The sequence below is a fragment of the Antrostomus carolinensis genome, unplaced genomic scaffold (genome assembly GCF_000700745.2).
Source record: "Antrostomus carolinensis isolate BGI_N321 unplaced genomic scaffold, ASM70074v2 scaffold16091, whole genome shotgun sequence".
NCBI classification, from domain to species: domain Eukaryota; kingdom Metazoa; phylum Chordata; class Aves; order Caprimulgiformes; family Caprimulgidae; genus Antrostomus; species Antrostomus carolinensis.
Window position 1 is genome coordinate 17,323 of NW_010293613.1, and position 11,881 is coordinate 29,203.

Genomic DNA, 11,881 nt, shown 5'->3' on the forward strand with positions numbered 1-11,881 from the left:
CATCAAGGCTGGAATGGGCTATCCCAGGAATGGTCTCTAAGGATCTGTAAAGGAAAATAGCAAGGGATTGTCTCCTGTGGCCTCAGAGGGAGGTCTCCAGGGACAGGAGGCCTCTCTTAGCTGGTCCAAAGGGTCAGGTAGCAGTCCCAGAACACTTAGGCTCTGTTGGTCTTTTATTTGGGCATGGGGTACTCATTGACATCTGTTGCTTCACGTGAGTCCCGTGGCTCTTTTATCTGGGGAGCAGCATTGGGGTTAGGGTTCTGGACACTGCCTATAAAAAGCGGGATGCCTGTTTCATCTTCAAAGATAATGAAGAGAAAGGGTCGGTCAAGGCTGAAGGCAGAGACTGAGCGTGAAATCGCAATGCTGGTAGCAGCAGATGCTTCCATCCCATCTTCTTTAAGCTCCAGGGTAGACTGGTGCTGTATACTGGATACAAAGAGAGGGTCATCTGTGATCTTCTGGAGATTTGGGCTCGTGAACAGCTCCTGGAGGCCTACAGAGACATGAGACTAAGTTAACCTTTCCCAGTTGGTGCCACCAGCTCTGATTTTCCCCAAAGCTGTCTGAAGAAAGCAATTCCCTGATCTGTTGCTATGTGTGTTGTCCATCATGGAGGACTAGAGCACTGTCATGCAACAGAAACAAAAGCTGCAGTCCAGCCAGGTTGCCCAGTCCCTCTCTGTATGAAGAGCTGAGGGTGCCAAAACCAGAACAGTTTTCACATGCTTTGTCCACCTCTTTTACAGTAGTAGTGTAAGAAGTTAAGTTCTTCCTTAAAAAGCAGCAAAAAGTCTGAAGGCTCTTTCTTGCTAGGCTGGAAACACTTTTACAGAGATTATTTTTTTAAGCAATTCTGCAAAACAAAGTGAACTCTTAACTTATTCTCATCTGGAAATGCAGTACAGGGTGTTTTATTTCAATAAGCTCTCAGTTCCAGGTTTCGTGATCTGCATTCTCTCTGTTGGCAATTTCTGTGCCCTGGACACTATGTTAAATGACAAAGTAAGAGATAAATGTTGACACATGGGAGGAAGTTGGTCTTGGCTGTAAATAGGGGAATAGGAAGAACTCGTAAAGATTGTGAGGAACTGTGAATGCTGCTTTCTCTACAGTATCATCTTGTTGGAGAAAAACATTTGGTGCTAGGCAAGCAAAGAGTAAGGAGGAGAGGAATAAGAGTTGAAAGAGCTTGGATGTTATGTGGAGCAAGCTGTGAGTCACAGCTTTAGCAACCAGGATGGCAGTTTTTAGTGTTAGTGAACAGATGCCATAAAGATGGATGAGCTGCACTTATTCTGCACAAATCCTGTTAGAGGCCTTACCCATTTGACTGAGAACCTTGTTGAGTTCCAGCTGGTAGTCCAATTTTATTTTGGGGATCTTCACTGTGGTGGGTATCTCTTTGGGGAAAAGCCTGCAGAGTTGTCCATAAGGGAAGTTCTCCAGCACGTGAGAGGTATTCCAAGTATACTGGTTTGGTACAATGACCACAAAACTCACGTTACTCTTAAAGGGAAACTTGGCCACCTGGAAACAAAACCAACCAGAAGAATTTATGGAAGAGGAAGGAAAGTCCATAAAGTGTTGCTTTTAATTTAGTCTTTTTCTAATTGGTCTACAGAGCTATTAGACAAAAACAGCCTGGTGAGAAGGAGGTATCTGAATTTCTTCAGAGGAAAAAGTTTGTTGGAATAACACTAACTGGTAAAGATTGAACACACGGCAGAATGGAAGCCCATGTGCACAAACATTGTACCCACTCTGGCAGTAGCTGTGTTCTGAAGGGCTCCAACAGTACATTGTCTGAGGGAATTCCTTTCCATATTTCCTCATTTACCTTCAACTCAGAGCTTTAAAAGTCTATTAATTCCCACTTTGTGGGACTATCTCTTTTGTTATTCCTAGAGATTGAGAGTCATTCAACATTCTTGCTAGAAGCAAGGACAAAGGATACTTACTAAATTTTTGTGTGCTATGCCTGTTAAAAAGACATTTGGTTTTTGAAGAGAGAATACTTGCAGTCAGTAAAATACCATAGCAAGAGGGAATTCCAGCCAGAACTTGTAGTATTCCTAATAGAGCCCTACCTGAATGTCCTGAGATTCCAGTGTAAACCAGCTCAGGGAGTACTTCTGGGCTTTCATCATCTCAACTGGGATCACAAATTCATTGTCAAGGTGGAATACATCTGGCCCAGTGAAGCTAGGATCAAACTTATTCCTCCAAAACCCTATGAAAATAAAAGTTTAGAATTCAACAAAGTTAAATTTGGGTAGGAAAACAGATACTGCCTAGCTGACATTCCTCCTATCATCAGCTCTCCAACAAGGCAGATAGTGACCAGGCAAGTAGAAATACAGCAAAGAGAAGTCAGTACCAAGGCTGGACGAGCCCTAACAGGAGGAAGCTTATCTTATCTTCCAGAGAGGGACTATGGAATAACAAAAAGAACGGGGATTAATCTTCATGGCTCAGCGTGGGAGATTACTGAAGGCTATGAAGATAAAAGTAATGGATGTTTGCGCTTTGAAAAATGAAGAGTATTGCTTTTGTGCTGCATAGGGTGAAGCAGTGTTCCAAGATGAAGCTAAAACATTTGCAGATTCACACTGGAAGAAAGTGTTTGGTCTGTGTTTTGATGCATAACCCTCAGGGAATTAAAAGAGGAAGATGTGCCTGACCACTGTGCTGTAGTCAAAAAGAAATCCACAGAAGCTGCCTCTGAGCTGGTGGTTGCTGTGTAGTGAGTTGCACGTGACCCGGTTGAGATAAGCAGTGATGTGCTGCTGCCTGCGATCCTGAACCACGAGGCAAAAATACTCCAGGTTCCACCCGCTGCATTCTGGCTCTGCTGTTAAATTAAATAAAATTTTGAGCACTTGTGAAGTGGTTGGGAATCATTACTATAAAGAAATCGAAGCAAGAGGAACAGCAGATGTACAAGAAAAGAACAAGCAGATTGACTAGCAGGAAGCAATGAAAGGAGATGCTACAGTGCTGGCAGAAAACGAGTAGATTTCTAACTATTCCCCTGGATGACCAGGCTTGAAGGCCTGTGGAGCTCACCGTGGAAATGGATTGCATTGAGCAAGAGCATCACTGTGTTTGCAGGGAGCTGCTGTAGGAGGGTGGGTATTTGCCCATTAGTTGCTTCCTTTACCCATTTGTTTATGGCTACGAGGTCATCCTCACTGATCCCAGTAAGGGTCATGGGCTTTGCTCCGTAGAATTTCTCTGAATCTTCCAGGAACTTCTCTTTCACCTTAAATCCTGGCAGAGGGGAAGAATTCTACATGAAGTCATCAGATACGGGAAAAAATTTGCTCAGTGGCTCAGCCAGTGGGATGACACTCCCCAGGAGGGGTGCTTAAGGAAACAGACATCTCCCAGTACAGCAGCCTGCTTCCATCACTCTCTGTCACTGAGAGTTTTATCCTACACCAGTACAGAGTCCCCCATGCCAGCTCTCACCTTTCTGCAGGTACAGCCGCGACGCAAGGCTGAGGGTGGATTCTGTGAGCCTTCTGCGAAGGGTGCCCAGCACATGGTGGAGACAGGGCACTGACTCCAGGTGCATCGCCTCCAGCAAATGCTTCTCTGTCTGATTTGCTGCTCCTAAAAAGCAAAGTCAAATTCCTGTTAGGTCATGCCCACGTAGTGGAAAACAGGGACGTTAGTCTAGCTGCCTCCTGTTGGAAACATACTGTGCCTTACAAAAGAGGCTGGAGAAACCTGAGAGTAGGAGCCTCAGCAGGGTCACGGAGGACAGCTTCGATTGTGATCGTACCTAATTAAAGCTGCAGGAGTAAGATTAAGTGGAAGGTGCTGTATTTAATCTTTGCATTTTGCACATTGGTTCCTAGTGCCTCCAGGAAGGGGTAAGGGAAGGGCAGGAACCAATGGTTTTATAACTAAGAAGTTACCCAGTGCCAGGTGAGACAAGGCGAGGGCGATGCTGAGGGGTGACAGGATCACATTGGTTCTGTTGGACTCCAGCTGGACCTCTCTCAGGAGTTCAATGCTGAATCTCATCAAGCCATCCACTAGCCTCTGGCTCTTCTTCCAAGTCATCTCACAGCTTTTATCTTCAGTCTCTCCTTCCTCTTCAGAAGAGGCAATTTCCCCAGATGGTTGCTGTCCATGACAGCCCACAGCCCCGGCTATGACTTCATCTTCTGGGCTCCAGTCATTCCTCGTGCCTGGCAGTGTGGTGGTGAAAGGTAACATGGGTCCATCAATCTCCTGGAGGTTGTCATAGGTAAAGTCTGCCAGCTTGGCGTTTGGCAGGGTTGGGATGGCTCCTGGCAGAGCAGACTGTACAGCTCCAGCACTTTTCACATCCTGGGGAGAAACGAGAAGGATAGCACTGGGAAAGCACAGCGCTACCTTCCCTCATGGGTTTTACTGCACACCTAAATTGGCTGAGAAAACTCTCCAGTTTCTCTACACCAGTGGTGTATTTGCTTCAGTTTGCCTTTTAAGCTTGAGGATAAAAGCACCTCAATGAGTATGGAAAACAGAAGATCTTGTATCCTTGGAAAATGGACCGAGTGAAGGTCTTGCCATGGTTTCTCCTCCATTTGCTCTCAGGGCCTGCCCCAGGCAAACAAGCCCCACAGGCATGCTTTGAGGGCAAGAACCACCACCTGCTCAGCACATGTCCTGTGCCTTCACCATTTATAGATCACTCATCCTCAACCTTGATTTCACCTCCTCCTCTCACATATTTTAGTGCTGCCGATCTGCCTTGTGCATCGGTCAGCACCCTCTGCTGCTGTCACAGCCTTGATCCATTTTGGCTCAAATCTGCCTCCAGGCATCTGTCTTTTCTGGACTTGTCTGTTCTATTCCATCCCTCTTCTCTTCACATTTCCCCATTTTCCAGTTTTCTAAGCTTTAGCCTATAGCACTGCCACTACTGTCCTCACATTTGCATGGTCTTAAACACATGCTTTTTTCCTCAGATCTCTCTGTTCCCACCCACATCCTGATGATGTTCCTCTACTGCAGGAGAGCTGCATGTCAGAGCCAGGTTTGATGGGTCACATCAGCTATGTGTCTCTCTCCCTGTCACCCCCCATAGCTAGTTGTTTTCCTTATCTTCCCTTATCAAACAGAAATTAAATAATCCACCTGCCAGTCCCTGTACCCACCAGCTACTGATGTTTACTCCATGTGCTCCCCAGTTATTTAGGCTGGAACTTCAACACGAAGGAGCACAGCGTTGGCAGTGGGTGAGGCGGGGAGGGAACCTGCACAAAGATGGACTTTCTCATTGCACTGGCGCTGTTAGATTGTGCTGCCTGGACTCATCCTATCTCAGGACAAACTGGAAAACCATTGCAAATAGCACAGCATAACTTCAGTCCCCTTGGGTGGAACCAAGGAGCTTACCTTCAGCTCCCCATCTTTGTCTAAGAGGAGACGCTTTTGCTCAATGGCATGTGCTGAAGAAAACTGAGGGGGGGGGAAAAACAACAAAGAAACAAAGTCAGGTCCCTGATAATTTCCTCTGAATTTCCAGAGTTAGTTTTCTCTGCTCCCACCCCTAACATATCCCCATGGGGCCAGGTCAGAGACTGGAACCAGCCTGGCTGTAGCAGTCCCTGTGTGGCTCCAGCATGGGCAGGGCTTTAGGATGCAGACCCAGAAGTGGTGGGGTCCACCAAGAGGAGGTAGAAGTGAGGAGGAGCTGGGAAACACTGCAAATGCTGGATTTGTTTAGAAAGGGACCAGGTCAGAAGGGTACAAATAACGTATCCTCTAGAGAGTAAGCAATGCGGTTTTGCAATCTCAGATCTGACTGGGATCCAGATTTAAAATGGGAGAAAAAGAAGCTGTTATTAAACAATCTCCTGTTAACCTCTGAAGATCATGGTCACTAAATACAGTTGAAGCCATATTTCCAAAGATTTTCTACAGAAATTCACTTGAATAATGAAAATATCCACAGCTATATTAGCTGGGAAAAAGATTAGAAACCTTACTGCACTGGGGAACAGGCTCAGCCCATAGCAGAGCAGTGTCCTCCACCAATCTGCCTTCCAGGGCTTCTCATGCAGAAGCATCAGGCAGTATTTGCCCCGTGGTCTGGTGCAGGACAGCCACCTCACTCTGCCCATTGCTGTGCTCACACCAGAGAGCCCCCACCATCGCTGGAATGGAGCAACTTACCCTTAGGTGACTGTGCAGAGCAGACAGGCAGAGCAGCAACAGACCCCAGAGGAACACCATATTTCTGGAACAGAAGGACCAGCAGAGAGAGAAGTTATTTCCAGCTGCCTGGCAGTGACAAGCTGAGCTTATTCAGGTCTACAGGGAGAAAATTATCAACCTGGCCAAACAGGTTGGCAGAGGAGCTTGCAGAAAGCAATAGGGAGATGAACAATGCTGCAGAGAAACAATGTGGGACTCCTGGGGCCAATGCCAATGCAAAGAAATCAGAGAGGAACAGGGACCCACGCCGGAGCAGAGCTGTAACCACAGCCAGGCTCCTACATGACACTCTCCTGCTTGGATCTTGCATTTCTAACCCCATTGCCCTAATTTCTCTGGGTTGCAAATGGTATTTCCCTAATCAGTCCTGCACACACTGTGTCTCTGGAAGAAGACTAGAGCTTCTGCTCCTTTACTGTGCAAACCACTGAGGTAGGGGCACAGCATCCTTAGCTGTGCCTCTGACTCTTTGGGAGAAGGGATACTAACCTGCCTCAGAGGGGCTGCAGGAACTCAGCAAGTGCTGTCTGGGAGGGAGTTTGCAGGTAGAAAATACAATACCAGAACAGTTTCTCAGTGCTAGGTCCTGGAATAGAGAGTCCTCCCCTTCCCAGCACTCGCCCTCCCGCTTTGCTGGCAAACCCAGCCTCTCCCACCCCCGCGCTCCCATTCCTGTATGGGACAGTGGGAGCAGTGCTTCCAAGGCCATGGATGAAACCCCACCCATTCCCTGACCACCACTGCACCCAGCCACTTTTCCCTTTCAAACAGAAATAACCTATCTTCTTCTTAACATAAAGCCTCCACACCAAAGCCCAGTCCTCAGCACAGCTGCCCTACACTGAACTCCCAGGGCTGCTTTCCGCTCTCCGAGCAGTCCTTGCTGTCACGCAAAACTGCTGGGCTGTGACTCCAGTTGCCAAGTGGAAGAAGCAAAACTTGAGGCCGTTTCATTCCCTCTCCTCCCTCACCCCAAATCCTGCAGCCACATATAACCCTGAATACCCCTTTCCTCCCTGTTGCTGCCTATTCTTTACTCCTCTGCCAAATTCACCTCCCTTTCCCAGAGAGACACTATTGCTTATTGGAGGAGCCCCCATTTGTTGTCAAATCCTCATTTATTTGCCCCTTACCTGAGGTTGTTCATGTCCACGTTGGAGCTGGCACCTGCTTTAGCCTGGCTGATAGCTCTGCGTGGGGCAAGCACAGTCTCTCGTCCAGCCCACCTCTCTGACCTGCCGGCAGCGACCTTTGGCACCGCCTCCTATTTGAGAATTTGGCAGGCAAATATTGACCTACAGTATCCGGTTAAAGATCTCTGTGGGGGAGAAGAGTGAATTTGTGGTGCATTTGGAGATGGAGAGACACTTTGGGCTGCTGTACCCTCAAGACAGTGTTAACAGTGAGTTTACCATCTCTAAAACTCCCATCAGCATGCAAAGTCAGTTGTCCCTAGTAGTGGGACATGCTCCCTGTGCTGGGAACACGCTCTTTTATTCATAACCTTCAGTGAAAATGTAGGGCTTGGTATTTATTGCCACAGGGCTCACTCTGGTTTTGGAATTTTCTTTGCAGAACCTCGCAGATATTTACTCTCTGTATCCCAGCTGCTTCTGCTGCAGCAAGTGCAAGGCACCGGTTTTAAGAGATGGCTGGTGCCCAAGGCCCCATGGCAACATACGGGAGCAGGTTGGGCTGAGCCAAGAGCAGCTGGTGCCTCCCCTGGGGCAGAGCACACACCAGAGCTCTGCCGGGAGAGTTGGCCCCGGTGCCGGGCTCCACAGCACGCACACACCGCTGCTGCATGGCAAGTGACAGGACAAGGGGAAATGGCCTCAAATTGTGCCAAGGGCGGTTGAGACTGGATGTGAAGAAGAATTTCTTTGCTGAAAGGGTTCTGAGGCACTGGAAGGGGTTGCCCAGGGCAGTGGTGGAGTCCCCATCCCTGGAGGGACTGAAGAGTTGTGTAGACATAGTGCTGAGGGACATGGGTTAGTCGGGGACTTGTCAGTGTTGGGTTCATGGTTGGACTTGATGAGCTTAAAGGGCTTTTCCAATCCAGGCAATTCTGTGATTCTGTGACATGCCACTGCAACATGGGGAGCTGTTTCCCCTTGGAAAGCAGATCCATGTCCCTGTGCAGCACAGTCCTACCTGACATCTAGGCCATCTTCACAGCATCCCCCCTCCAGCTCACCCAGTGAACACAGAGCTTCAGCTGCCAGAGCCGGAGAGCTGCAGCCAGCACACCCAGCCCTGCACCAGGGCCCCTCCACCACAGAACTTCCCCACACACACCGTCTCTGCATCTCTTTCAAAGAGTTTATTAGAAGTAAATATTTACAACTATTGCAAATGGTTAATAGGCAACACGGGACTGAGAGCTCCCCTTGGGTAGGGAAGGACAGCAAGGGCCAACTGCTCACCTCCCCACCCTCCCTGGAAGCAGAGGGCAGCCTTCCCAGCTGCACGTGGCTCAGATGAACTGGCAGCTGGATGAAAGCCCTTTCTCCCCTCCCAGGACAACCCACAGCAGGCTCCTCCTCTGCCCAAGATAACAGCTTCCCGCTCCCTTGATACTGGCTCTGATGGATGGGAAAAGGGCTGCAACAGAAGTGAGGCAACTGCTCCTACTGCTGGGTCAAAGAGCACTCTCCTCGCCTTTGGGGTGGGAACAGACGGTGCTGTCCCTAAGGGAAGGTCAGAAGGAGACTGTGCTGGATTATGCCTCCTGGCTCTCATCCTACAAGGGCAGGAGGGTGCAAAACTGACCACCTTTGTGCTGTCCTGTCTTCCCCAGCACTCTGACCAGCACAAAGCAGAGTGGAGAGGATTAGAAGGAGGATTTCATGAGAACGCGTGGCACACAGGGCATTCCTCACCCTTTAGATAATCACAGGATGCAGTGCTGCTGGGGCAGGAACTACCATACAACTACAACTCATCCCTACCCTACTGCTCCAGAAGCCAAAATCCTCATGGAAGCACCTAGTTCTGGCCTCCTTAGAGGGTCACATTCCCACCCCAAACTGTCCCTCTGCAGCAGCCCATTTGTAAATGAACTGGTGGAGCTGATGGGGTTCGTGCCTTGGCTGACTTACACTCCTGTCTTTGCCCTGGAGCCAGTGAGGGAGCAGAAGTGCTCTAGTTAACCTCTCCTCCTCCCATACGGGCTCTAACTCAGATGGAAGAACCTAAAGTTAATAAAGTACATCCTCTGGGCTTTGAGCACAGACACAGGAGGAGGAGATGCCCAGCACCACGCAGCTTTGAAGGCAGCAGTTCCCAGGCCCAGCTTATGCTACCCTAGTAAGACTGTTCAGTGGTTCAGGAGTGGAGAGAGAAGGGGAAGTGCAGATGGCAGTAGCTATACTATTGTGTTCTTGATAAGGGGCACCTCTTACCCCTGAAGTGAAGGAGGGAGGATACCCGTGGTCCATATTACTCTGGAGAGCAGCTCACAGTCCCCTGGGGATCAGGCACACATGGTACGGAAAACTCCAGGCCTCTCTGCAGGGGTGACAGTGACCTACAATGCCCAGTATTGCTCCCAGCAGCAGTGGAGGTTTCTCAGTTATGGCTTTTTTTCTTTTTAAAGATACAGAAAGAGGTTAGAGATACTTTACCGAGTGCTCCCTAAAAAGTACACCTCCCCTCTGCATCCTGGGTTCAGAAACATCTACTTCTGCCTCCTCTGTAAGTGATGCTACCAGCTTTCAGCTCTACCGTCAGCGCTGTGGGACAGCCACCAGCTCCTGGCCGGGTGTAACTATGCCAGCAGGCGTATGACACCATTGTCTGAGCCCAGCAGGAGATGGCATTTTGTGGGCAGCACTGCCAGGCTGGTCAGTGTACCCCGAAAATTCTCCGAGCTCAGCTTGGTTGTGCTGATGGGCAGGGCTGAGGACTCCAGCATGGAGTAGACGCCAATCTTGTTGGCCACAGTGCCAGTGACCACTTCATTACCATACAGGTCAAATGTGTGGATGGGTTCAGATGCAGATTTGTAGTGGTGCAAAGGTTTCTGCTCCAGTTCCTTCCAGACAGTCAGGGAATGATCCGAAGAGGAGCTGATTAGCACGTTGCCTTCTGCAGCCTGCGGGAGAGGAAAGGCCAGTGAACCAACACTGCTGCAGTAAAAACTCCCAATCCCATCCTGCAAATGAGATTAGCAGGTAGCTGCCACTAATCCAACAGTCGCAGTGCAATCCCTTGGGACAGTCCCAGCCATTTCCAAGCAGCTGCTGGTACTGAGCAGTATTAACAAGGCATCCAGGTGGACACTGCAAGCTACAGGACTCTCTGGTAGCTGGCAACCTCCTCCAAGAGCTGGGCTGTGCCTCTTCTCAACAACATCCTGATACCCAGCACAACTAATTCATCATCTGTTACTACGCAGTGGGTAAAGAGATTATCATGCAGTCTCCCTCTCCATCAAACCAAGTGGCAAATTATTTTCCTTCTCTGGAAAAGGAATTGGGAGACTCTCTCGCAGTAGAAAATACTGCTGAGGGCAGGAGAAGCCTGGAACTGCTTATTAGCAGAGCTAGCGAGAGGGTAAACAACTCACACTGCTGAACTTTGTTTAACCTGCATTTGGGTCAAGGACACCAGAGCCCCAGCGCTGCTCCCTGAGAACGGGTAAATATGGACAAGAGTTATTCATTAGAGTGACGCTCTCCCAGGGGGGCGAGAGCCCAGTGGAGAGAGCAACACATTCACTTCTTCACGGGAGACATGTCTGCTCCCTGCTGCAGATGTGCAGACCGACACCTGGGAGGGCTGATCTCTGTTCAGCAGAGGCTGGACCAAGAACAGCCACCTGCAGCACTAACCATGGGGCAGGAGAGCTTGAGCAGCTCCTTAGGGACACAGCAAGGGATGGAGGAATGCCCAGAGGATGGAGCAGACAAGCCCTGCCAAGCAGCACGTGCCAGGAGGACGCTCCACGCAACCTCAGAGGAGGATCAATGAGGTTCACAAAGCAGCCCCCCCACCCTGACCCCAACTGAACCTCTCACCTTGATCTGCAGGATGTCTCCTTCATGGGCAGGCCACCCCCTCATGATGAGTCCTGTCCTGGTGTCCAGCAGCACAATGAAACCAGAGGAGAAGCCAGCCATGACGCTGCGCCCGTTAGGACTGACAGCCAAGCAGCGGATGAGCCCAGCGCTCACCCCACTGGCCAGGCGAAACTCGTGCTGCAAGAAAGAGAGTCCAGCTACCAGGGGATGAAGATCAGGAGCTCCAGCATTTAGGGGACAAGAGACTCTGGAGTCCAAGTGGCTTTCATGGAGTCACCACAGGTGGAGCCGTAATCCCATCATTAAGCACAGGGATGGAGGAGGGTGGCTCACAGACTCCCTACCTGTAATCCTGGCTTCCTGTGATCGATGAACCGCAGCACAGAGTCTGCACTGGCCACAGAGATGCTGTGATAGGGAGGTGGCATGGTGGTCACAGCTGTGATGGGGACTTTGCTGTCTAATTCATCAAAAGTCCGGAGAAGTTTGCCTGTGAAAACATGACAGAGATTATTATGGCAGTGGATACATGGAGAAGGTACACAGCAAATCTCCAGTTCTGCACTGGTTTTTAACAGGAGGCATCAAAACTCAGTATGGCTCCTCTAAGGACTGGACCAGTCTCTCCAGCCAGC

At 49.5% G+C, this 11,881-nt stretch overlaps 2 protein-coding genes across 2 annotated transcripts in view; both read right to left on the reverse strand.

Moving 5' to 3' along the window:
- On the reverse strand, positions 1-7,396 carry SERPINF2 (serpin family F member 2). Its single transcript, XM_029087302.1, has 9 exons — positions 7,356-7,396; positions 6,177-6,244; positions 5,401-5,453; positions 3,930-4,347; positions 3,478-3,621; positions 3,073-3,276; positions 2,094-2,236; positions 1,329-1,533; positions 1-499 (listed from the first exon to the last, which is right to left on the reverse strand). Exons 1-9 carry the CDS (start codon positions 7,367-7,369, stop codon positions 174-176), a joined length of 1,575 nt encoding a protein of 524 aa, XP_028943135.1. The 5' UTR covers positions 7,370-7,396; the 3' UTR covers positions 1-173.
- Positions 7,397-9,811: 2,415 nt separating this feature from the next.
- WDR81 (WD repeat domain 81) overlaps positions 9,812-11,881 on the reverse strand; it is a gene marked incomplete at its 5' end in the record, with an annotated part of 10,047 nt that continues 7,977 nt past the window's right edge. The window contains 3 exon segments of the mRNA XM_010177349.1: positions 9,812-10,318; positions 11,244-11,423; positions 11,591-11,745. Coding sequence (XP_010175651.1) covers positions 9,992-10,318; positions 11,244-11,423; positions 11,591-11,745 — 662 coding nt within the window.

What these genes read in the sequence shown, in the direction of transcription:
- SERPINF2 (XM_029087302.1), bottom strand. An exon ending in CTTGTCTCACCTGGCACTGG is followed by an intron (nt 3,622 to 3,929) that starts GTAACTTCTTAG and finishes TTTGCTTTTTAG; the next exon opens with GAGCAGCAAATCAGACAGAG. An exon ending in CAAGGTTCTCAGTCAAATGG is followed by an intron (nt 500 to 1,328) that starts GTAAGGCCTCTA and finishes ATGTCTCTGTAG; the next exon opens with GCCTCCAGGAGCTGTTCACG.